The 26,467-nt window shown below is 40.3% G+C and overlaps 1 protein-coding gene across 1 annotated transcript; it reads left to right on the top strand.

The window, feature by feature from the left end:
* Nucleotides 1–1,144: 1,144 nt before the first annotated feature.
* On the top strand, nucleotides 1,145–26,327 carry LOC137166717 (interaptin-like). The gene is made up of 11 exons (XM_067568570.1): nucleotides 1,145–1,154; nucleotides 1,765–1,965; nucleotides 8,034–8,144; nucleotides 9,030–9,157; nucleotides 13,731–13,811; nucleotides 15,006–15,128; nucleotides 16,101–16,193; nucleotides 23,278–23,338; nucleotides 23,907–24,079; nucleotides 25,468–25,665; nucleotides 26,118–26,327. The coding sequence occupies exons 1-11, from the start codon at nucleotides 1,145–1,147 to the stop codon at nucleotides 26,325–26,327; spliced, it is 1,389 nt and encodes a 462-aa protein (XP_067424671.1).
* Nucleotides 26,328–26,467: the final 140 nt, after the last annotated feature.

Below are 26,467 nucleotides of genomic sequence, written 5' to 3'. Positions count from 1 at the left end.
CACCAGCTGTTCCTAAGTGGTGCCCACACTTGGTACAAGGAACATTCTTTAAGAAGCTGAGAAATAGTGCACTCTGTTCTGGGGTTTTGTGTTTGTTTTGTCTGGTTTTGGTCAATTATCCACATGAATCTGCCTTCCTATTGGGTGAAAGGGGATTGTTACCAGTGGACAGATTCTAAAAACTGCTGTGTTACAAAACCCACAGCACAGCTAAAACATAGCTCAGTCTTTCAGTGTATACCATTATAAACACCTTCTACCCTCTCTGACTTAGTTAGTGCAATAGCACAGTTCAGGAGCCTTGTTAACACACAGTTTGTCCCATCAATGATTGAACCATGTATGAAATGTGTCAGAGGGCTTCTGTATTGCAACTAGGTCCCTGTAACATGAATATTTCTATGGTTTAGACAGGAAATGAAAGAACAGAACTGAATAATTTGATCATAATTCATACAGCAATGTGACTTGCTTAACTTGGTCTCACTGAGTTCAGGAGTAAATTGAAAAAGGCTGTATTTTGCTCAGACTGATGTGAAAACATTATGACTGCATCATGTGGTATATACAATGGCTTCTTTTCTTGTAGTTGTAAACAACCCGTGTTAGTTTCAATAATATCTTGCCTAGTTATTAGATCCTAGTTCTTCTTGGTATGTGTTCATTTCTTATGTGTGTATTTCTTTATCTGTGTATTTAAGGCAAAGATTTTCAGTTTAGGTGTGCTAGTGCGTGCTTAATTTCCATGAATAATTATCACTGTTGTGCACTAAAAGTAGACGACAAAATGCAAATGATTCATTAGGCACATTTTTGGGTTCACTTTATCAGAATTGCATAGACATTCACATTCTTCATCATCATCAATTAGGTCTGAAATTCCATGCATATTTTGCACATACATAAATTGTTTGAAAATCTGGACTTTGTTTTCCTTATGTGTCTTGTTTAATAGCATCTCATCATGCACAGTTTCTCTCTTCACCGTGATGAACTAGTCAAGCAGTTTCTTTCTCCAGATAAGATGTGAACCTGGCCATGCAAACAAAAACAAAAACAAAAACGGTATTTGAAAGTTACAAGGAATAGACCATTTAACTTATTCAAAGTGCATTGGAAAAGGAGAGCACTTTTTAGAGACACAATGGAAGATGGTCAGTACCAAGACACCTAAAAACTACCTGAAATCAATTAGTGTGTACTCCACTGAATGGAAACTATACTCATTTACAGCAACTAAAGCTGTAATTTGGCCAAAAAATTCATTGATGAATGTATTTGGATATTCCAGTGATGCTTTGAGAGTTTTGTGAGATTCAGAAATTTTTGTTTGTGGTGGTTTTTGTGAATGTTTGTTTGAGTATCTCTGGATTTAGCTTTTTGTTCATGATCAAATAAACCTGAAAAGTCAAAGCAAAACTCCACTGAAACCACCACGTTCTGCATGGTATCAAGTCAAAATCATGCAAAGCTGCTGAGTCCCACAGGATTTCCACCCAAAATCATACCACCTGGCACCTGAATTCAGTCCTGCTTTGCCTAAAACTTGGTCTAGATTCACTCAGAACTTGATTGAGGTTCACCATAATGTTTGTGAACCTTTATAAAACTTTCAGCAAACCTGAACTGTTTTGGGTGGATTCTTAGTCTGTTTTCATTTTTCTTTATAAAAGTTTCACATGACATTAAGCCTTGACCAAAATCTCTTCCTTGAGCATTTTTTTCTGTTTCTTCACAAATTGTTGTTTAATCTGATCATTTCAGAGGTTTGGGTGCAAACAGTTATCCCTTCAAGCTCTCAGATAACTGAAGATTCACTGAGGAGTGATGCAGAACCTAAATCACAGGCAAACACTACCTCCTCTGTTCCTCTACCAGGCAGCGTTACTGCCTACTTGGATGAAATGCAAGTCCATCCTTCATGTGCTATTAAAAGTATTATGACTGATGAAGAAACTGGACAGGGTAAGCAACCACTCAGTGCTTTAGAACCTACTAACTAACTTTGGATTTTTACTTTTTATGCTCACAAAAGAAGTCAGAATGACAACATGGTAGCTTCTCTGCAGCAGAGCTCCCAGAATCATTAAGATCTATTTTCTGACGTTGGTGTTTATGTACATGGATTCCAATGGAAATTCCCATGCCATGGCTCAACATCTAAGATATAACTGATCCTCACATACAAAGATGTACATCGGTAATAACTCTGTTGAAACCAATGCAGATACAACAACACAAAGTCAGTGTGAGAGGAGAATCAGACCAAATATGTATTCTGTTATCCTTCCTTCTGTGAGAGGGTATATAACCTGTTTGACTCCTAGGGAACCCTCAGACAGCTTGGTTTCAGTTATCCAGTGTGGTAAAGTCAGGCCAGATGGCTACAAAAGGGTATATCAGGGCCAGTATGTAAGGCCTAGAATGCTAAAGGCCCTTTTCCCTGCAGGCAAAGGAGAAGTTACTGCAGGTCAATTATAGACACCTGGACCCAATTAAGGGCTACTCCAGGTGTGCTTAAACCCTGCCTTCCCTAAAGGGCAGGGGGGAAACAAAGGAGAAGGAGAGAAAAGTGCTACTAGTAGGTTGTGGCAGCTGGAGGAGAGAGTCCCCCAGACTAGGAGACAGTGCTTTTCTGCAGCCAGAGAAGGAAAGACCCTGGCCCCAGCCTGCAGGAAGGACTGGTGTTTCTCCAATCCTCCAGGGCTTTACCACCACCTCTTCTACAGTTCTGAGAAGGAGCCATGGCAAGGTTCCTCCCTGGGTCATATACTTGGACTGGGACTTCCCGCCCCTCCCCTCCCCTCCCCTCCCCTCCCCTGTGGGGTTGAAGGACACTCCACAGGCCTGAAATAAGGCCTGCACCAAATGCTCCATGTGAGAGGTACTGAGGGAAAGAGATAAAAGACTTGATCAGGTGAGGGCAGAGTTACCTCAGGCCCCACTGCCAAAGGAGATTGCTGCCAATAGGTGAGACCAAAGGGGGTTGCTATACCACACCAAGTAAAGCAAAACTCCCCAACCCAACTTCTTTGCCAGGTCTGCAAGAAATGGAACTAGACCAACAGAAGAATAAACTATGAGAATCGATGCAGTTGGTGCTTGTTAATAAAGTACAGGGCCCAATTGCCAGGGATGTAAAGGAGTGGCTAGTAGTGGGGAAAATTTCTGGTTTCATTCTCAGGGAAGAACATGATGGCACTACTGGAAATGAGAAAACCTTGATTTTGTTGCCTATTTGTATCCTGAAAAGGAGAAGAACATTGATTTGGATGAGATTTAATACTGGAAAGGACTGAATTGCAAAATGTTGTGATTGTTTTAGTGTATTTTATGAGCTACTCTCACTCCTGAGGAGCAAAGCAAGAGACAGGACCGTCCAGTAGTTTGGGTGCTAGCCTAAGACATGCAGGCCTAGGTTCAAGAGCTTGATCCACAACCAGTTTCCTGTGTGACTGAGCAAGTCAGTTAGGCCTAGATTCACAAAAGTACTTAGGTGCCTAAACCTCAGACCTGGGCACCTAAATCTGTGTTTAGGTGCGTAAATCCCAGGTTTAGGGTCTATTGCAATTCACAACTCCCGATCAACCCTCTGGGTGCCTAAACTCACTCAGCACCTAAGTTTTTTTTCAGTAAAAGGTTCCCTAGGAGCCTATGTCCCTTCCTTTGGGCAAACACACTGCTGCCTCGTTCTAGGTATCTGGGTGCCTATAGCCTGCCCGCGTCCCAGAGTGAATCACAAACCAAGGAAGATAGGTATTTGGCTGCCTAACTAGTATGCAGGGCTTGATCCAGTAGGCATGTCTGGTGTGGCATTTAGCCTGGTGGTCAGGGTATTCATTTGGGATGTGGAATATTCTGATGTAAATCTTTAATTACTCAGTCTTTGTCTACTCTAGCAATTTTGTCGGTCAGGGTGTGGGAAAAAAACACGCCTCCGACCGACAAAAGCAGCAGTATGGACAGTGCTACATAAGCAGCAGATGCTCTTCTGCTGACATAGCTACCGCCACTGAGTGGGGGTGGTTTACATATGCTGACAGGAGAGCTCTCTCCCGTTGGCACAGAGCAGCTACAGGGCTGACCTTATAGCAGCACAGCTGCAGTGGTACAGCTGTGTCACTGTAAGGTCTGTAGTGTAGACCAGTGGTTCTCAAACTTTTTAAATGGAGCCCCCATGGACTTTTGTCTAACAATCGCCCGCCCCCTTCTCCTGAATCGTGCCCCCCTTCCGAAAGGGGGGGGCCCTTTCAGAAAAAAAGCAGGGCCTGGGGAGCAGGGAGCGCAGCAGCAGCAACACGGGTAGCAGCAGCAGCGGAAAGCAGCGAGCACCAGCAGCAGCGCAGGATGTGTGGAGTGGGGGCGGCAGCAGCGCAAGGGCAGCAGTGCAGGGAGCGTGCCCGGCAGCGGCAGGGGGCAGCTGCTGCTGCTGCAGGAGGTGGGCGGGCAGGCAGTGGCGGCTGCTTCAGTCTCTGGATAGCTGGACTGGCTCTGTTCCCTGCTCTACACCCCGCCATGATCCATCTCGTGCCCCTCCCCCGAGGGCCCGCCCCCGATTTTGAGAACCACTGCTGTAGACATAACCTTATTCAAAGTACAAAAGCTTCAACAGAAGAAATTGAGAGTCCTCCATCAGAATATCCTGTAGCCTGGTGGTTAGGGTGCTGACCTGAGAGCAAAGACACCATTTAGAGAGTGTGAGGGGGCATATGCCCCTCCCCCAAGTTCTATACTGGAGGTCTGCTTGCAGCACATGCTTCAGCAACAGCACAGCTAGGTCCCCTCCTTTAGGAGCTGGGGTTCTCCGGCTATGGCTCCCGCCCATGGTCAGTTTCCTCTGTTAGGAGCAGGAGGGGGCTGGTTCCCAGCTTGCATGGCTTTCGATGCAGCCTGCTGGCAAAGGCGATGAGCAGCGTGAGTTTGGAATGTAATGAGTTCTGCGGAGGAGAGGTGCTGCTCCTAGCTTGCATCCTTAGCGCAGGGAGTCAGTATTTTTTTTATAAGCAGAGGCAGGGTGATTAGGATAAGAAAGGCCTGGTAATTCAATTAAGTATCTGGAAGTCATTAGATGAGCCTGAAAGCATTGCCAGGCACTCCAGTGCTAGATCTGTAAAACAGGAATCCCTCTGCAAGGAATAGAGACCACACAGGATAAGTAGTGTTGTCAGCATAGAACAAATACAGCCAAGGTTACATTCAGAAAAGAGGGAGAAGTGAAAAGAAGACCCCAAAACCAAGGGAAAGGATAGCAGAAGTTCCCACCCTACCTGTGGTATGTAGGTGGCCCCATCACTGTAATATCTGAGCACCTCACAATGTCTAACCTCTTTCTCCTCACAGCTCCTCTGTGAGATACAACAATGATGTTATCCCCATTATACAGGTGGGGCACTGAGACCTGGAGAGACTAAGGGCCAGATTTTCAAAGGTATTTAGGCACCTAGTGGGATTTTCAAAAGTGCCTAGAAGGCTAGATGCTTTGTAAACCACTTGATGCCTAACTGCATCTTTGGGTGCCTAAAAACCTTTGAATTCTTTCCCTAAGGTACTGGACTTAGGTCATACAGGAAGTCCATCAGGGAAGTAGGGAAATGAACTCAGGTCTTTCAGGACTAGCACCCTATCCACTGGACCAGCCTTTCTCTCTACTGCATGATGCAGAAAAAGAGGACTCTGATAGATGGGAGCAAAACCAAGGCAGCCAGTTGTCTGAGACCCTAGAAAAAGGTCCCAGGATGTCATTGTGTTGCTTTTCATACTGCCACACAGAGGTCAGAAAGGATGAAGAAAGAGAGAACAAGAGTCAGATGAGAGGAGATCCCATGTTGGTTGTAGGGCAATGGCTGCTGTGCAATTTTACGTTTTAAATGAAAACTTGTTTTTTTTTTTTGTTGTCACTTTTTGTTCTGAGTTTGAGAAAGGGAAAGATTGAGAACATGTTTGTCTATGCCTCGAATTCAGCCGTATTCAGGCCAATTCCAAAACAAAGAACTGAAATTGCATCCACAGAGTCCATAAAATTAATGGTTATTGTTATGATTTGTAGTATTCACTGGGCACCATCTGTGTGCTCAGCACTTTCAGAAAATGTAGTCCTTGAGCCGATGCGTGTAAGATGAGTAGCCCTGGATAAGATGGCTCAGATTTAAGTATGAAGTGTATAGTTATTGAGCACATGTTAATATCTGTGAGTGGAGGCACTGACAGCAATAGATTATCTGATTAAGGCCTGGAAAATTTGACCCTTCAACTTTTTTTTTCTAAGAGGAAGAGCTGCCCAGAGCTCCTCTGCTTGTTTATTTTCCTTTCCTGCCTGTAGTGACCCTAATATACCTCTGAAGACTCAATTTTTTTCCTCAACTTTAAAATCTGGAATTTTCTTGGTGTTTGGTTTGAAATATTCTCCTGTGAGAACTGCAACTCAATCACTGTAGTGTTTGGAAAGTAACTAGCCCTTAAAGAGAAGTGAAAGTGACTTGAAAGTGTCAGTTTCACTCCTGTTTAAAGTCAGTTTCTAGTCTTTTATTATTTGGAGTAAAGTAAGGTAGAGCCTCAAGCAGGGGCAGTATAAACTCACAGGGTCTTGCCTTGATGTTTCCAAAAGTTAAATGATCTATTGCAAACTTGTTGAGCAGCAAAAAGTAAGTAGCCTAAATGATAGAAAGTAATCTAGATTTTTCTATAATTGTTTCAATTGTTGTATTCAAGGGATAGGTTTAATATATATTCTTATTTTGTTACTCTCTGGTGTCCTTTAAGTAACTTGGCACAAGATATCAGACATGTTAGTATTAGTGCTGAGTGGGTATTATATTTATTTTATTTCTTTATATAGGAATGGGATATAGAAATTAGCTGACAGGAGCACTAAGTTACTATCTGCCAAAAAAAATTAAAGGTTTCAGGTGCCTAAGTAACCCCTGGAATAAAGATTAAAGTTGCTCCCCCTACCAAAAACTGAAATGGTGCCCCTGCCTGAGAAGTGGCAGATCTATTCAAATCTCTTCTCCTCATCAGGCAGCGGGGAGACTGGAACTGAGAGTCTTCCACATCCCAGATGATTATCCTAACCACTGGGCTAAAAATTATGAGGGAGCTCATCCTCAGCAGCTTCTTGCAAGGAAACATCTTAGGCACCTAACTCCAAAAAGTTCACAGCTGAGAATCACTAGCTGAAATAGGTACCTCCCTCCAGCCCAGATCTAGGCATTTAAGTCTTGTCTCTCCCATGGAGATAACACATTCCCCTTTTGTCAGCATCTTCCATTGACTAGTTTAGGTGACTCCCTATCTAGTCTGCTGGCTTTTCTGAATCCAAATCTAAGGTACCTATCTATATCCTCACTTATTGTACAGGGAACCTAAGCACCTAACTCAGGCTTTATGAATGGCAGTGTGTTCTTGTGACTTTTGGTGCCTGAAAGCTAGGTGTTACATACCTTTGTGAATCTAGGACTCTGATACTATGGTAATGTGAGCTATATAAGAACCAAGAATTCCCCCCCTCCCCCCCTCCTTGAACATATTGGATGAAACCCTGGACTCACTGAAGACAATAGAAGTTTTGCCAGCAACTTCAGCAGAGCCTGAATTTCACCCAATATCTTTGTTCAGCATGAATAAAAAGAGAAGAGGTTGTAATGGAAAAACAGATTGAAATTGGTTTAGAAGCCTCTGGGCATACTGGCAACAGTAGCCAGAAATGACAAGGGTAAAGATGGACCACGATGGACCCAAGCTATGGGGGAATCCCCCAGGTTCAGCAAAATTCTACTGTCCGATTCAGATTGAAAAATTCAGATCCCAACTGAATATTATGCTCTGGTGCCATGTGCAGAACTCCCATTAATCTGTCTCCCTTCACTGTCATCCTTACTCTTGCAAAACTCCCATTGGTTTCAACAGAAGTAGTGCATGCCAAAAACTGCAGCAGTCTTCTGTTTAAGAACATGTTGGACATTGTTATGCAACTACACAAATAAGTTACTGTGTTGGATTTTCAACTGATTTTAGAACTTTCATTTTGTTAACAGTTGAAACTGAGCAAGAAGAATCTTGGCTGAACAAACTTGGAATCAATAGGAACAAGTTGGCATTTTTCAAGTGCCTCATCGGGTGGAAAGGAAACAAAACTGTAGAAAAAGGTATTTTGACACAACTAGAGGCATATACTGTGTCAAGCAGAACGAATGTTACGCTACAGCTCCCCAGCAGAATGATTACCTCTTCATGTCAATTTTCTTTTTTCCTTTCAAACGGCTTGCATGAACTATACATCTAGGAGAAGTTGTATTATGTGTTTTATGCAGGAAGTCAGACTAGATAATCATATTGGTGTCTCTTGGCCTTCAAAATCTTCTAATCTAGGAATTGTAATGTCAGGAACGAAACAAATAAGATGGTGTAGGACCACGTCCGGTGCGGCCTGGGCATTGCGGCCCTTCCTCAGGCCCAGGCTCGGAGGAAGGCCACTGCACCTTCCTACAATCATAAAAATAATATTCATGTTATTGTAAAGCAAGTGGCCTGTAATTAACACCAATCAAAAAGATCTGGTATGCAGAAATGTAGTGATTATTCGTTTTTAATAAAGGAAGGAAGAAAAGGGCACGAAGTTAAATTTTCAGCTTCCATATTGCATTGAGATGAAACAAAATAAATTCTTAAACAAACAAAACACCCATGTAAAGTAATGCTGGAACATTTTCAGTTGGACTAAAGTCCAATTTCCCAGTAATTTTGGAGTCCACTAATGGATTCCAGGAACAATCTGAGTAATTACATATCTGGTTGTTTTACATCTCAGTAGCTGCCTCTACCAGAGCTTGCAATTCAAAGACATACTTCTAAAAATGTAGCCCTGGGTGATATCTTCCCTTATTTATGAAAAACAAAAATATCAAGTATAAAACATTGCTCTTTGTCTGGGATGAAAATTGTAAAACATAACTTGTATATAGCTAGAGTTTAGGTATTTATACACTTTTGTCCTGGATTTCAAGTTGCTAAAAACATTTTTTAATATACAGTAGATTCTCCGAACATACCTGGACTTTCCTCTCATGACAACCACCGACTGGCTGAGCTGGATGGATGCATGGCAAAAGAAGAGCAACCATATATTCCATACAAGTTAGCTAAATTATATATTACAAAGGTAAAAAAAATTTGAAAACCATTCAAATATCCATTGAGTTGAATGAATAATTCACAACACAAGAGATTATCCTATGAATTTAGTGTCTCTCTATACTCATAGGCTATCACAGGCAAATTGCAGTTTCCCCTTTTTAAAATTATTTTAATTTTATTCAGCTAATTTTATTATGACTTTTAAAAAACTTTTTCCTCTAGCATTTGGGCTCAAACGCTTCACTTTAATTTTCAATATGTAAAACTCAAAGTTTAGTGTAGGGATTGAGATACTGGTTCAGCTGTCAGCTGCTTCAGAGAATGGTGCAAGAAATTCCCCAGTTGACAGATGTGGAAAATACTGCTCCCTTCACCCAGAAAGGTCTCCTCATAATCCCTAATAGTTAAAGATTGGTTTACACCTGAAGTGTTGGGTTTTATTTTCGTTAGTATCAGCTATTATAACTCAGGAGATTCTTGCTATCCATATAAATGATCAGTCCTTCTTTCAATCTTGCTAAATTCTTGGCCTCAAAGACATCCTGTGGCAATAAGTTTCATAATCTAACCTCATGCTCTGCGAGAAAAATACTTCCTTTTATCGGTTTCCAATTTGCTCTCTCTAATTTCATTGAATGTCCCCTTGTTCTTATGTTATGAGACAGAGAGAATAGAGGCTCTTGATTGCTCTTCTCTTTACCATTCATTGTTTTACATATTTTCATCATGTCCCCTCTTATTCATCTTCTTTCTAACGTAAATAATTTCTTTTTCAATTTCTTCATATGTAGGATGTGACCATATTTCCCAAAGAGAAAACAGGACACTGTGCAGCCCTGCCCCCGCTCGCCTGGGCCACCTCCTTCCCCCATGTGAAACAGGCCCTCCCCACATGAAGCTGGCCTGAGCCCCTCATTCCCCATGCGGAATTGGCACAAGCCACCTGGCATCACTGCTCGCCCAAGTCTCATTTTGTGGGTCTGGTGTTTGCACTCATCCCCCTCCCCCCAAAACATTCCTCTGCACCCCAGTAGGTGAGCGCACCCCACCTTTTTGGAAAAACTTGGCATTTGTCCCATTTGCTCTTGCTAGCTGATGATCAGTTGTTAGGCGCCAATGGGACAAATATCCATCTTTGCCAAAAAAGTCGGGATGTCCAGAACATGGCTTAAAAAGGGGACTGTCCTGGTCAAAACAGGATGTATGGTCGCTCTATTCATATGAGGCATTTTCCATGCCTCTAATCATACTTGTCACTCTTCTCTGAACTCCTGCTAATTCTGCAATGTCCTTTTTGACATGAGGTAATCAGTACTGCATGCAGTAATCCAGATGAAGGCCTATGGTTTATATAAAGACATTCTAGCATTTTCCAAATAATTTGAGCTGTGTCATTTAGCTAGGATCAGATAGCTTACTCAAAAATGACAATATTTCTATTCCCTGATTAGACAAGTGCAAATATTCAATTGCAAATACTTGCAATGTGAATTGTCCTGTTATAGCAATATTGCTAATGCCAAGCATTTAAAAATCATGAGTCAAGTCCCCCTGCAAAAAAAAATGAGACTTTTTGTTTAAATGTTGGGTTCTTTGTCTCCTGGGGGATTGTTTGTTTTTTTTGAGCCTGTAGGGTGGACTTGCATCACATTTTGAAGCTTTATTCTGCAATTATAAGGGCAGAAATGTACTTGAAAGAAAGAAAAAAATAGAAAGCTAAGTGTCTCACCTAATCACATGCCTCCAGGCTCTAAGGAAAGCATCATTTCGCGTCAGATGTGATTAAAATCAAACATTGGCAACTCTTACAGACATATGGCCCATCTATTAAATCTGAATGCAATATTCAGGTTTGGTTTCTCCACACTCTCTGAAGTTTGAGGCTGTTTGGATCTTTGGTTTTGTTTAGGGCCCATCTCTAATTGTGTATCTACACTAACCCTTAAGAGTTAACCTTGTCCTGATGGAATAGTGAGAAGGAACACTGACCTCTCTATCTACTAATGAGCATTGGCTGGTCAGAATAGAATTCCAAAGCAAGGAGTGGATGGAATACACCTCTTTTGAGCAGTATGTGCTCCCATAATGCTGAGTAGCACATGATGATAGCACTGCAGCATATGCGCTTGCCAGCTTTGGGGGATGGACAGGCCCTCTAACCTAAAGACTATGCCCCCGTGGAAGTGTACGCATGGGTCATTTCTAGTGATCCTTGGGTATCCACAAGAAGGGAGTGGGATGAGAGTTTGCATGCCCTGTTTCCCCCTCTCTCTCGTGCACTAGCTCAACAAAGAGCTGAATTCTGAACCTTTTGAGGTTTGTCCATTCCTCATTGTCACTGGACTGGACTGGACTTACAAGAGAGACCTCTCTCTCAAGATAGCTGTTACCTCCCCTTAGGAAAATAGCCTTTATCCTAATTATCAGGTTATACAGGTTCCAGTTCCAGGTGGAACTAAGAAGTGTGGAGGCAAGTAAAAATAATACATTTTACAAAGTCATTCAAATGTTTGCAAGCCTCAGAACAAGTTTAGTTAGAGGGTTGGGATCAGGTTTTATTTTATCCAAGGTACTCATATTAGAACCTGCATTCTATTAAGTTTAAATGGAGACTTGCAACAAGGCAAACTTCAGGAGGGCTCCAGATCTTTAGGATCTGCACATTTCTGTTGCTTATGCTCATTATTAATGTAATTAAACCGTTTCCATTTGCTACTTTTCAACATGAGATAAAAATGTATAAAATGTATTGTGTAATTTGACATTGTGTCTAAAAGACTGGTACTCTGAAGCAAATACCAAAACAAGGCAGGGCTGGGATGGGAACGTGTCAGTGGAATTTGTTGTTGAGATAGCAAGTAAGTGGCTGTATGGTGGGTGAACCTGAGTTACTGAAGGTTCAGCGCTATTCTGAGTTTAAGCCACTCGTTATTTTGTAGCAAAAAATGTCACCGGTCCTTTGGGTTTGCATCTGTTTTTACTCAATCCTGACAAATGCCTGAGGTCAGCCTTGTGCTCATCTATTGTGATGCATTTCGCATTTGTTTGAGATTCACAATGAAACGACTGCAGTCTGCACTGCACATCAATAACTGACTAGTGCCATCTTAGTCCGCTGTTACCATGGTCCAGTGATGCGGACAGCTGAGCATAGGCTGTAAAATGCATCTGAAGTGTCCATTCTTGTTCCTTTTACTCCCAGTTACTACTACTACCACAGTACTCACTCGGTGTTAACAGGATTTGCTATAGTGCCAATTATCTCCATATGTAAGGGATGACTTTCCTGCCAACTTTAGTTTTTCCTTATCTTTCTAGTCACTTTCACATAACAATGCTCTGGTCCAATTTTTAATCTGGGTATCCGTGTAGCCCGTAGCACAGAAACTATTCTGCTCTGTTGAATCACTGCAGCTTTTTACTGATAGCCACTTCTGTCCTCATTCTTTTTCACTTCCATGCTGGTAGCTACTTCTGTCTTCATTCCCTTGGACCTCTCTACAGCTCTAAATACAGACAGTGTCTTCCTTTCAGACCACTGGTACAGCTATGCAGGTGTCCTAGTCACTTTCTACCATTGTTCAAGTCTTACCTTTCAAACTGCTCTCCCTCTTCTGGTGATGGCTCTACCTCTGCAAAAAGGTCAGTCTTAAGTGGCATCGCACAAAGTTTCCTTCTGCTCTTTGATCATTCCTTTCTGGTTTCCCTTTAATCCTCTTATCTTTACCTTAACAACCATGTTTGCACTGATGATACTGTACTGTAAATATCTTTTAATGCCATTAACGACTTCTCACTGTCCATCGTTCTTGCTTACCCCATCCAGATACACTTGTGGCTTTGTCTCATCTTCCTTCCGCTAGATATATGAAAATCAAAAATGCTTCTTCTGAGAGAGAGGAGCATCCTCAAATATAACTCCATCCGTTCTATCAGCTTCCTCCACTCAAACCTTCCATTTGCCTCTCTTGCTCTTCACCTTGGCACCAACTTTACTTTGCAATCAACTCCACCATTTGTTAAAATCCTGGCTTTCCGGACTTCAGTACGTGCAAGGTGCCACTGCCACCATCTCATATGCACAAAGAAGTGTGACTATTTCACCTCCAGACTCAGACTGCTTCACTGGGTCCCTATATACTTCAGGATCCTGTTAAAATTGCTCTATTTAGGCCAAATTCAAAAGGGGAAAGATAGAAGCAATAGAGAGAGGAGTATTAAAATAAAGCCACATTCACCACTCAATCGATTGAGTGATGTTGTCTGAACCCCAGGAGGAGATGCCTCATACCATTACAATGGAAAGAAAAGATAATAGAGGTCCAGTACTGGAATAGAAAAATAACATTTTAAACCAAAAAATGTAACCATTTTCACTAAAATATTACACAACAATTGTTCTCATCTTAAAGCTTGGTCCTGCAATTTAAAGTTACATGTAAGAGTTTGCAAATCAGACTCCTAGGCTGTTCTAAAGCTATAATTAGCATTTTATAAGAAGAACACACTATACTCATTGCCTGATGGTGTGGGGCAGTGCAGTTGAGGTTAGTTAGAAGTGCACTAAGTTGATAGCTTCCCTTTTGCATCTTCCACAGATTGTAAAAGATATGCAACAAATGAAAATCAGACACCTTAAGGTAATCAAAGAGTTGGACTGTATAAGAAAAGAAAACCAGGTAATTCTCTTGTAAGAATAACATTAATGTTCAGTTGAATCCTTTTTTACCATCCATATTCTATGGAGGGCCAAATTCTTCCTTATTCTGCCTTAATTCCTAGACAGATGGGACTGTTAACTTGCAAACAAACTTTATACTATCCAAAGTATATACAAAGAAAAAAATTGACGCTGCTGTAGGTTCAAAAAGGCTTTGGAAACATCCAGGGAAAATTGAATTAAAGAAATAAAGACTACAGATCTCATGCTGAGAGTTCAGAATATGTGGTATTCCTGGGAAATATTTTTCCTGGGAAAGGAATGGAATTTACTTAACATGCAAGATACCTATGCAAATACGATGTGTGATTTCACATCTAATTGGTAATGTAAGGGTCACACAGTCACATCCAGCACTTTCTAATGACTCCATTGTTCATACTCCTAAGAATCTGAGAAGGTAAAGAAGAGAGGCAGGAAAAACAGAAAGCTGGGGGTATCCCTCTGACAGATGGCAAGTCTAACACAGCCAGTGAGGGGAATGTGGCCATGCTTTGACAGACAGACCAAAAGAGACTAACACAAACACAAGGATCCTGATGATTTCACCAGTTTCACAGCGGTAATAACTGCCCTGATTTTAATAGGGTTACTCAGTGAGATCAGAATCATGCCTACAGGCCATAAAGTTGTCTGGTTGTTTTATTATCTGACACCTATATTGCTAGTAAAGGTTGTTTCGTGTGTGTGTGTGGGGGGGGGGGGGGGGGGTTGTTTTGTATTGTTTTTTCAACTTAAGTGAGTCTGGATGTAGATTGAGACCTAGCTATGTTTTGTCCTGTTTGAATTTATTTTAGTCTCTCTTGTAGATTTTCTAGTAAAACTATTTTGTTTAAGGTACTTAGATCTCAGTACTGTTCCTAAGATAATTCACTGATCTGTTCTCAAAGACAAATATACTTCTGACATCTGCTGACAAAAAGATACCAGACCTGGAGTATTTGTTCAAAGGTTTTATCCCAGTGACTGTACCCAAAGATTGACAGAAGTCAGTATGATGCACAGGGAAAACTTATGGGTAATTGAGATGAGAATAGGGATCCAAGGTCTTGTTTTTAGTGAAACTTTTAATCAAATGTAATACTTAGCTTGTTCTCTTTCAGTTGCTTATTGAGTCCAGTTTTTTATTTTCTCATCAACCTTCTCTGTTTAGGAACAGGCCCTAATTGCTCTAAAGAATCACCATAGTGGAAAAATGAAGATTCTGAAAGCCCGGTTAGAAGCCTACCAAGAGTTGGTGAACAAGAAAAATAGACAATGGCATAATACAACTAAGGTAACTGAGAACTTGTACTACATCACAGAGATGAAAATTGGAGACATGCTCACTGGGCAGTTTGAGAGACAACGGCAAAGTGAAGCACATGCAACTTTGGTAGACATTTATTCAAAATACTTTCATCTATTTTTGTACAATTTCACTGCAGAAAAAATGTCACGATATTCTGGGCTACATCCTCAGCTTGTGCAAATGAGCATAGTTTTTTACCTCAATGGAGCTATTCTGATTTACACCAGCTGAGGATCTCTCCCTTCGATTTTATTTCTCGCTCTGTCCTAAATATGCAGTTTTGATTAGCCTTTGCTGTCACTTCATTAGATCTGCTCCAACTGGGGAGCCACCAAGCTGCTTGAAAAGCAGCTTCCAACCTGGTGGAGCAGAGCCAGGAAGGAGCTTAACAGGCTAGGTCATGTATTCTTCTCTGAGGAGGGAAATCAAATGGAAGTAATCAGTACACTTTCCAAGGCTTTGTTCACTCCTGAGCTCATCTTCACCCCAATTTAAGGGATGGGCTCCCACGTCAGCCACAACTGCACATTTTATTAAGTACACAGCTGGTAATAGTTACCATTCTTTATGGATATTAAGACCAGCAGAACTAACTTACAAAGATATTCAACTAATACATAAGGTGTGTAATTCCTGTTGGCAGTGGATAGATAGCCAGGGTTAATATAGTTCCTTCTTCTCTTGCACTGAGGAATGCATTCATGCATGTCCAATATTTGCTTCAGATAATCAGGGTGTAGCTAATTAATGTCAGTTTTATGTGCGTTTAAAGCCCACTAACCAAGTCTGTCTGTCTGTCCCCCCTCTGTGCCTGATCCACAAAAGTTAGGAGTTTGCACCACACTTAGTTTCACTGAAATATATGGAATGGAATAAATGAATGGCTGTTTTATAAAATGAAGACCTGTTACAAAAAGTTCGACTTTCTATCTTATTGCCCTATTTCAATGCATCCAGAGTCTGAGGGAGAAAAATGGGCAACTGAGCCAAGAAAATAAAGATCTGCTATACCAAATAAAGCAACAAAATGAGAAATGGATGGAAGAAAAGGTAACACACTTTTTTTTTCCCCTGATTTAAAATGTGTGCGTGGGATGTTCATAAGAGCCTAAGTGACTTGAAGGAACACAAGTTTCATTGGCTTTTGATACAGTTTATGCATCTAGGTCACTGGAGCACTTTTGCACATTCCATGCCTTTATTTACATTACTTTCTTTTTCTTGTCTCTGGTTATAAAGCTATACTATTGCCTGTTCCTGTTCCCTTCCTCCTGAGAGTTAAGAAACCACAGAAGAGGTTGGGTTTTGTCCAATAATTGCCTTTAAACATTAACAAAAATAACTCCTCTATTAAAGAAGTTGGTCCAGATCTTCATGCCCATTCCATCTGATCTGGACTGCTCTAGTGGGGCAAAGCATCCAGAAACCAGCCCTGCTAAGGATTCCTACAGCTTGAGGTGAGGGGGAGCTTCCAGGGAAAAGGTGTTGTAGTTGAAGCATCCCTGAGCTTGGGCAACTTCTCATTGCTGGAACAAACCATTGGGTCTATGGATAGCTGGACATAATTTAAAGAAGCTCTGAGACTGCTCGAAGTTACACCAAGAGACTGGACAATCCAGCAGCTGCCAGGATTGGGCAGCCACAAAAGTGGCTTTTATTTCTACCTCTCCTCAGATGTGCCAAGTGTTACTTGGCCACAGGTGATGATCCAGCCCTTTTTGCATTTCTCAAACTTTGTTTTGCACTCAGTCATCAGATTGTTCTGTTTGCAAGAGGTAAAAGGACTTTAGTCACATACTACTTTGTAAGACTGAAACAACTCCATTACAATCTGTTCTTGGGAGATCTTGTTTATAATGATGACAGCCTCCGGATGTAATGCAGTGCATTACAGGTTATCAAAAGGGTGTGATACAGTACTGAGCCTGATTCGTCTCACTCACACCAATGATACACTGAGATAAATGCATAGACTTCAATGGAGTCAGTCCCAATTTACATCAGTGCAGCTGTGAACAGAGTAAGGTCTACCAACAAGTTTATTTTCATCACAGAGCACTGGGATTTATGTAAATCATCTTTAATTGTGTGGCTAGGGTGAACAGATGTCCCAATTTTATAGGGAAAGTCCTGATATTTGCGGCTTTGTCTTATATAGGTGTCTATTACCTCCCACCCCCGTGCCAATTTTTCACACTTACTATCTGGTCACCTTAGGTGTGGCCAGAATTTTCACATATCATTCTCTTAACGCTCTGCTGAAAATACATATTATATATGAGTCTGATTCTTCTTTCACTTACACCCGTCTAACATCATTACTTCAATAATGACTCTTGTCTCTAAATTACATAATAATAGACCAATTTCATCATTGACATGTCCCCTGTGCAATCCCACCTAACTGGGATTTGCACTGAATGTTAGTCAAGGCCAAGTTTGGCTCAGCAAGTTCACTTAAAAAGGAATTACCTGCTCTGGATAGTCCAGGGCACAGCCATGTAGTGATTAGGTAAAGTAATTAAATACGACAGCTAAGTATCTTTTTTTTTTCCCTTTATGGATTCAATTATCTCATAATGAATTTATCTCTTGGACACGATTTAATGCTTTAGTGAAATTTCTTTCAGTTGGTGCACATACATTATTTTGATCACTTCAAGGTGCCAGTCTCATAACAATCATTCTAACGAAGGGATAGTCAAAATTCTTCTCTCCTTTAAAAATGCTGAGGTACATATTAATTCACAAATAGAATGTGCCTGTTTGTAACAGTGTGAGTTTCAGCCTTAATTCTGAATTTACTTGTGATTTGTAGGTAAAGAACAGATGCATTATATACAGACACAAATTCTGCAGTCAGTTACACCAAATGTACACCTAGGTAACCAAGAACAGAATTGGACCCTTAATTTTCTAAGCTATGTTTTGTTTTAAAGTAGTTTTTTAATTGTAGCAGTAATAATATTTCATATAAAGAAGTTAAAAGCACAGCATTTCCCTCAGCTACATTTCACGATCCCAGGCAAATAACTGTGACAGTAAATAAAAAAGGCAAAAACCACAACTTATCATGGAAGCGTATGAAAACACTCGGAGTCAGATCATGATGCATTTACTCACCTTTAGTACCTTACTGACAAGAAGGCTCATTAACTTCAATAGGACTTGTGAAGTAAAGTGCTAGTCACCATAGAGGAGGGTATCACAATTTGGCCCTTACTAAAGTATGCAGAGTAATGTCTTGTTCCCAGACTTTCAGGTCTGTGAGGGTAAAGGAGGCCTGGAGTTTAGGAGTAATGCAGAGTGAGCAACTGCATGTTTAAATAGATCCTCAGACATCTATATACCAAATTATTATTACCAGATTGTTCCACAGTATGGAAGTATTAGCTGACATAAAGAGCACTGAAAAACATTTATCTCAAATGTTAGTAATCAATGGTGCTAAATTTCATTTTTCCATTTAATCAAATTTGCCAACAGCCCTTTGTTATATTGGGATTCCCTAAATTATCACTTTTTTAATTTAATTTTTAATTTAAAACTAATTCCATTTCCACTTATGTCTTTGCACCATTAGAACATCTCGCTCGCAAAACTTCCTGACCCAATACATCTTCACAAGACATTTAGATGAAATTTCATTTTTGTAGAAATGTTCCAACCAGTTCTAATACACTAAGCTATCTTGGTAAAAACCTCTCAACCATTACTGACCCTGATGGTGGTAGTGTCAGGAGTCCTTCTTTAGACAAAGGTCTCACAGCCATCAACATTTTTGAAACCTTGTCACCTAATGTGTGTATAAACAGTTGTAACAATTCGTACTTCCACCATTTCTACAATGGGTGGAGCTGTGCTATTACCAACTGTGTGAATTTTTTGCCAAAAAACCCACCTGCAGACAAGTACTTAGAGTCCCATTCAGAAACAATTATAGCTTTATCAGCATGAACTGTCACTAAAATACATGACAGGACTTTTTCTCTTTAGCATGGGAGAGGTTTTGCTTCTGTTCAGAGTTTACACTGAAACACAAAAATTTCCACACTGGATCAGATTTCATTAGCAAAGAGTGAGACTGAATCCAGGTTAAGTTGAACAAGTGGAACTTTATTAAACCCTGTGCACTGCTCTGCCCATGTGGCTCAGTTGTTTCCAGCCTAACTCTTCACATTCCATGTTCCCTCCAGGGAACGCTGGCCCTCTAACTGCAGTTCCATTGATCATGATAAATTTTCCCCAATTTACAGACATTTTCATATAAACATTAAAAACAAATAATTGATGCCCAGGGCCCCATCCCGTGTCACTTCAGTCAGAGGTTGCTAGCACATAGCTGAGTTGGCATTTCATCTTTACCACAGACTCAGCTGATTACAGTCTTTGAGGTAGTTTGGTCTCCTTAACATGACCTCTCTGTGTCCCTGCCACCTATCTGAGTCTAACAAACTATCTCTGTGCACAGTTTTCTCTCTTCTTATGGGGTTGGCCTCCAGCTGGCTCTTTGCCTCTCTGTTCTGTGATGATCTCTATCTCAGCAGGCTGTCTCTGGGTGTTGGGTCTTCTGGCTCATAAGTGTCTTCTGTTCCTTCACATCACTTGTCTCTTTGCATGGGCACCACATATGACCTGGGGGCCACCCCTCACAATTTCTGTAGTCCACTCCATCTGGTCTGTCAAGGCTGGATTATGCTCTGAAGCATGAGGATTTGTAGCCTTTCCAAAACTATTGGGATGAAACCCTAACCCCACTGAAGTCAGTAGGAAAATGCCCATTGATTTCAATAGGGCCAGGATTTCACCCATGATCTTGTTTGTTTTGATTTTTAAATCCACATTATTATAATTCTGGATATTCTCATTATTCAAGTAAATGCCTCAGTCCTTTCTGGAATGCTGCTAAGATTCAGTGTTATCTTGTGCCAGTGAGTTTCTTATTTTGAATTTCACAGTTTCATGGATGCAGTTAGTGGATATTTGGCTAACAACAAAAAATGATTGTAGCTGAATTCGACTGTCTATCTATAAAATACTGAACATACACAGTTGGATGTCACAAGATGTTTCAAGAAGTAGTTTCAGGAACCAATGATTAGTTAATGATCTAGTGCCACCTTTTGGTTTTGTTCTGCATAGATACTTTTTCAAATGTATTTTTAAGGAAGGTGCATGAATAATTTTAGTTATCTAATATGATTAGTAATTATGGATCTCTAGATGTTTTCAGAAAATACTCAGGAATCCACGAACACAGGAGTCATCAGACTGCACAGAAGAATTTTAAAACCCACAATTTTATTCAGAGTTCTGGCACAAAATATTGAGTGGAATCCAGTCTTCATTGAAGTCAATTGGAGTCTTGTCACTGATTACAATGGAGCCAGGATATCACCCTTTGTCTAGTGTCCAGAATTCCCTTGAGCATACACAGATAATTTGTTTCATTGTGTTATGTCATGCCCAGAAGATGTGCTTTGATAATACTTTTACATTGTCAAGAAAATCATCCTCTCCTGTGCTGTAATGTCATTCTCCAATGCAATGCCTTTGGAGATAATACCCCAGTAGTCAGTTGTGGCCAAAGCAGCTCATAGTACAACTCTGAGGAGGTGGTGAAGAGGTTGTTTTAAGCTATCTCTATGCTTCCCTGAACTGGGCTGGTTATGCACTTGATTAATTCCTTGCTATTGAGCAACCTGAAGTCTGCTATGAATTTACTCCAACTGCCAAAGTCTCAAAGGGCCATAATGGCAGCTAGAGAGTATTGTGAACTCCAGTATTTCTCTATACCACCCTCTCCCTAGTAACACCCTGTATGCTAGCCCTGGGGGAAGTGGTGATATAGCTTGTGGCTGGATGTATGGGGTGAAATCCTGGTCCCACAGAAGTCAATAGCAAAACTCTCATTGACTTTAGTGGAGTCGGGAGTTTACTCACCATGTTTAGGGCTGCGCACAAAGCAGCCCTCAGACGGGGAGAATTTGGGCCAATATGCCTGTGTTGTAGTATGTGCCTGCCTGCCCTGTAGCACCTCTTGGTGAGTAGGTGACACTGCATGTACTCCCTGCCTCTGTTTACCTCCTGAGGGAGCCAATAATTTCACTCCAGGCATACTTGACTCAATAATATACTCCCTTTAGGGAATGTTTATTACAAAACCTCATAGAAAAGCATCCCTATCAAAAAGTCCCAAATAAACAAAAGGTGTTTTTGGCTTTCAAGGTTCCTCTGAAGTCTGCCCCTTACTCTGTTCCAGTCCCCTCAGTCTCTCAGTCTTTATGCCTCTTTTCATGGCAGGAGCTCCAGCTCTCCTTGTGGAGTTGGGTAATTCAAGCAATTATCCCTCAGCTGGCCCCGCTTAGTCCTCAGGCTCATAGCATATGACAGCCTTGTCCTGCTGCTGTCTGCTCACTTAGGGCTCCCGATCACCTTATTAGTCCCTTCGGTGCCTGCATGCATCTTCCCTGTTATGAGGGAGGAGGCAGCATTTATGCCGGTCCCTTTATTCCAGTTAATCCCCAACTGGTTGGGAGAGACGGGAGCCTTGCCTCATCTCACGCTCTCTCCAAGGCTCCTGGACCTAGGCCCCTAAAGAAACAGTACCAGAATTGTCTCCCAAGATCTACTTACTCATGGGACTGCTTCCTCTGTCCCAATATCTCCTAGGTCCATAATTAGACCTTTCATCGGTTAAAGAGCTATACCAGGGGGAAGGATGGACTGACCAGTAAGTACTTAAGGGAAGTACTTCCTACTCATACAGGACATAATCTGGTACATTCTGGTACGTAACATATTAAACATGACAATCTGTTGTGGCTAAATAGTGGAGCAAATACCTGTCTAGCCTCACTATACATGAGTATTCACTCTGAAGAACTCAAATTTTCAGATGTGTAGATTAAACATCTCCACCAGTCTCCCACATAAGAATCTGGTATTACACATTTGGTCTATTTTTTTTATATCAAGTAACTATAAAAACTCTTCTTTAAAGCCACAGGGAGGTCAAGGTGTGGGTTTTGCTGTATGAAGCTCTAAATGGCTTGGAACCTGTTTATCTGAGATTAATTTCCATGCAACACTGCCATGGAGATCTGCAAACTGGAGTCTCTTTCAATTAAAAGTGAGCAAGCTACTGGGAGGACATTTTCTTTTAGGAGCCCTAGACATTGAAATTCATTCCTTGGTCTGAAATAACCCATATATGTTGATCTTCCAGGCACACCACAAAACCCATTTTTCCTCCCAGGAATTTGATGAAGGAGAATGTGTTGATGCTGGGGTTTGTATGTGGGGGAGAATTTGGTTTAGTTTTCCTTCCTAGTTATGGGAAGTTGCTGGATTTTCTTTGATTTGTATGAGTACTACTATTTTTAATCCATGGCACAACACCTAATGTGCTGGAAAAGTGCATTTTCTGTACATTCAATCAGGGGCAGCTTCAGAGGGTAGAAGGAGAGGGCTCCAATTAATATATTTTTATTCATCATTTTACAATTATATTAAATATACATCAGAACTAGACCTACCAATGTACAGTGAGAATCAACCATAAATTAAAAGACTAGAAAGGTAACATCATATTTCAAGAAAAGAAGTGATTCCATGATTACTGGTGTGAGTAAGAGTTTGAAGAGATCTGTTTATAAGGTATCTGGTGCGGGAGATTTCTCCTACTATATGACTGTACAGTGCTTAGCACAATGGGACCCCATTCCTGATTTGAGAATCTGGGTGCTATTATAATACTACAAATAGTAATAACAAAAGAAGCCCGTAATTTATAATAGACAATACTTGTGTCCCAACTATTGCATAAAAAAGGATACTGTATAATATGACTTTGTTGATGAGGATAGATGCTATGGAAAAGTTATATTAATGACATTTGGGAGCGGGCTCTGATGAAAGCAGCAGAGACTGATTAATCTTGATTGTACCTCTGGTATTCTTCTTCTAACCATTCATGCTTATAACGAAGTACTGTTGCTTTGTGATCTTTATAGTAATAGTAATGTTTACCTACACAAAACTAAGTTGTGATTTATTACTATGATTATTATTTATTTCATTGGGGAAAACTGGTGATACCTGTTCCTAATTGCATTGCTATCATGTTTTGCAGACTTGGATTCTAGAAAGCTTCTCTCAAAAACTAGATCATCTATACACTCAGCACTCTTTGAGTAAGTTTTCTATTTCAGACACATGGTTGCTTATATGAGGTAGATATATTTCCTCTATTCTCAAGGGTTAGTGTTGCTTCACTTCTAATTAATTTTCTGATGCCCTAATCCAAAGTTAAAAAAGAGACTTTCTATTGACTGCAGTGGGCATTGGATCAAGCTGTAAATGCAGTTGAAGTTGCAAAGAATTCCTTGCATGCCTCCTGACCACTTAATCGCTGAAGCAAGGATAAGCATGATTACCCTTATTGTATCATAGAAAGCTACAAATGTGAAAGGGTCATACAACTATGCAGACCCCTTAAAAATCCAGCCATAATATTAGACTTGCAATAGGTAAAAAAAAAAAAAACAAAAAAAAAAACATGACAACTTTTTGATTTCTAGAGAGAGTTTCATAATTTAACAAAACACTGTAATTTTGAATAAAAATCACTTTTCTCCTGTAAATCAGGGTTTATTCTGATCCCCACCCTGGCAATAAAGGGCAACTTTTACAATTAACCATTAATTAGGAAATCTATTACAAAAGCTTATTTTTTCTTTCTCGTTTTCCTCCCCAATTCAGCACTGCAGGAACTTCAGAGGACCAGACTGGATATCGAAAAAGTGCATGAGATAGTAAATTTACAGATGGACTTTCCTCAGCAAAAAGCCTTAGTTACATCAGAAGAGAGAGATGTTTCAGGAATATTAGAGGCTGCGGCAGATCAAATGAACACAAAATGGAAGAATGGAAATGTAATTGGTTTTCTGATAGCATCATCTTCAGAATTGTTCAAGCTGTTTCAAAAGCAGGCAGTCTGGTAATCGTTGAAATAAACAAGGTGTCCAGCTGGTATTAGAACTTGTGTTGTCATGCAAATACGTGTGTGGTTTGAGAATGACAGATTGGGGAGACTGGTTGAATTACAGCTGTAATCCAGCTTCCATGAATGTTGTGGTTCTATGACTATTGAAATAGGTGCAGAATTTATTTTTGGAAATGTTGCTGTAGAAATTCCCCTTCTCTAAAAATGTGGCTGTCATCTTCTGTTCTGCCTTCGCTCCTCATTGGTGCTTGCTACTTGGAAACCATTATTGTCTGACTAACTGATCTTCTTCTTCTTGCATGGAAATGCTCTAACTGTTTCCAACAATGCTCCAGACTGAGCCTGGAGTAAAGGTGCTTCCCAGTCAAGTGCCTTTGAGCAGGCAGTTAGGGAGCAGGCCAGCAGCACCCCTCTCATTTCAAGGTAGAAAACTGCCACATGCCCTCTCTGAACTACTTGCTTTAAGGGCATGGCAGTGAGGTCCTCCTTTCCATTCCTACGTGTGCCTGCCTGTCGTCTGTTCATTGTTTGTGAACAGTCTCAAATTTAAATGAAAAAAATTAATGAATACTTTTGAATAATGCATCTGTTCAACTCAGTCCTCTCAAGGATACTCAATGAACAGAGAAAGAAGCCAGACTGATCTGGTCAATTATTCATTGCCAACTATTCACACAGTTCTAGTAGTAAGCCCTATATAGACACTGCACTACATTCATGTTGTTGCAGCATGTTTATATGGGTTATTAGTGTCCAATACTGTAGCACCTATGATAATGGGAAAATTTTATTACCTGCAGCACTGGTAAAACTGTTAAGATTGCCTAACATTTTCCATTGCAAGATTCCATTTCCAGTTGTTTATAACTTTGCCAAACTTTAATTGTTTGGGCTGAAATTTTCAATTCTAGTTGACCTCCTTAGGTTGAAATTTTTTTGGAAAACTTCAGCCAAAATGGTTCTGCCATTTCTGAAAATGAGTTTAGGGAAAAACACATTTTTTCCCGTGTTAAAAATATTCTTAACTGTTTTGTTGAGATGCTTTAGTGCCTGTGTTTTGGAGCAGGGATTGAAATTTGGCAAGGGTGGCTGGGATATGCCATTTGCCTTCCCATGAAAATTCACCCAAATTTAGCCAAGGCTTTGAAAAAATTCACTTTGCATGTGCTCAAGAGACTTGTTAGGATTTGGCAGCTAAATTCTTAGAAGATTCTATCTGCACTGAGCATGCTTCATCGCTTCACAGCTCCCAAACATTGGACTGTGTATGTGCCATGCCCATAATATGAATGCGACTTATGCTTTGTTACATTTCAGGTAGTTGATGAAGAACATGAACATTTACTGCAAAAAGAACTTCTGTGGAAAGCACAGGCCACACTGGAAATGGCAAAGCAGTCCTTACACAAACGAGAGAGAGAGGTTGCTGAGCTTCTACAAAATGAAAGTGGACATAACAAAACAATGAAACCTCAAGTCACAGTTACAACATTATTGAAAACTCTTGTCAGTAGGGTAAATATTAATTAGACCCATGGAAAATATTTGTTGGGTTTTCTAAGACTAGAAAATGTATGAATTTATTCAAGATTTTTATAGATAAAAATAAGAAAAAATATTACAGTATATTTGTTTTTATATATTCATTTTATATGTATGTTTGTAAACTTATGTTCTATATAAAGGTTACAGTTGGGATTTTCAAAGGAACCTAAAGGAATAAGGTACCTAAACCCCATTGAAAATCACTATACAGTGGTAAATGGTAACTCCCAAGGAAACTGATTACATCAGGGATGCGGTTTAAGCCTTTCATTTCAATGCCAATTTTGTCAAATGAGAGAGTAACTGCATGGAAAAAACAACATTGAAGGGGCAGAAAAAATACACCTGAACCATACAAACTGCAAATAAGTACTTCAGATTTGCAGGAAATATGAAAGAATCCATTTTTTACTCCATAATAGGCTCACACTATATATTGTGATGTACCTGAGGCACGACAATGCATCAGTCAGCTTATTGAGAAGAATGACGCTGAAAGGGCTGAGCGGAAAGTAGAATTTAATAATGCTCAGGCTGACATCCTGTCCTTTGAAGTTATTTATGGCAATAAAGCTACGGATTACAAAAGGTATATCAGATATTTAGTAAAGCAGGACATAAATACAATATAGAGAATACTGTGTTGTTTTCATACTAACACACACAAAAAAGGAAACTTTAAATAGAAAGTATTGTACCATATTTTAGAAACTGTCAAAAGCAAAGTAATTCAATGTTAAAGATAACTTTCCTTTCCCTTGCTCTGAATACT

Source organism: Emydura macquarii, unplaced genomic scaffold, assembly GCF_026122565.2.
Source record: "Emydura macquarii macquarii isolate MOO-44397 ecotype Brisbane River unplaced genomic scaffold, CSIRO-AGI_Emac_v2 contig_2897, whole genome shotgun sequence".
NCBI classification, from domain to species: Eukaryota; Metazoa; Chordata; order Testudines; family Chelidae; genus Emydura; species Emydura macquarii.
The sequence above is the reverse complement of the archived record's forward strand: the minus strand, read 5'-3'. Positions and strand labels throughout refer to the sequence as shown.

Bases quoted from the DNA above. Each gene is read 5' to 3' on its own strand.
- LOC137166717 (XM_067568570.1), top strand. The intron at 9,158-13,730 runs GTAAAAAAAATT...CATCTTCCACAG, and splicing joins CTAAATTATATATTACAAAG to ATTGTAAAAGATATGCAACA. The intron at 13,812-15,005 runs GTAATTCTCTTG...TTCTCTGTTTAG, and splicing joins GTATAAGAAAAGAAAACCAG to GAACAGGCCCTAATTGCTCT.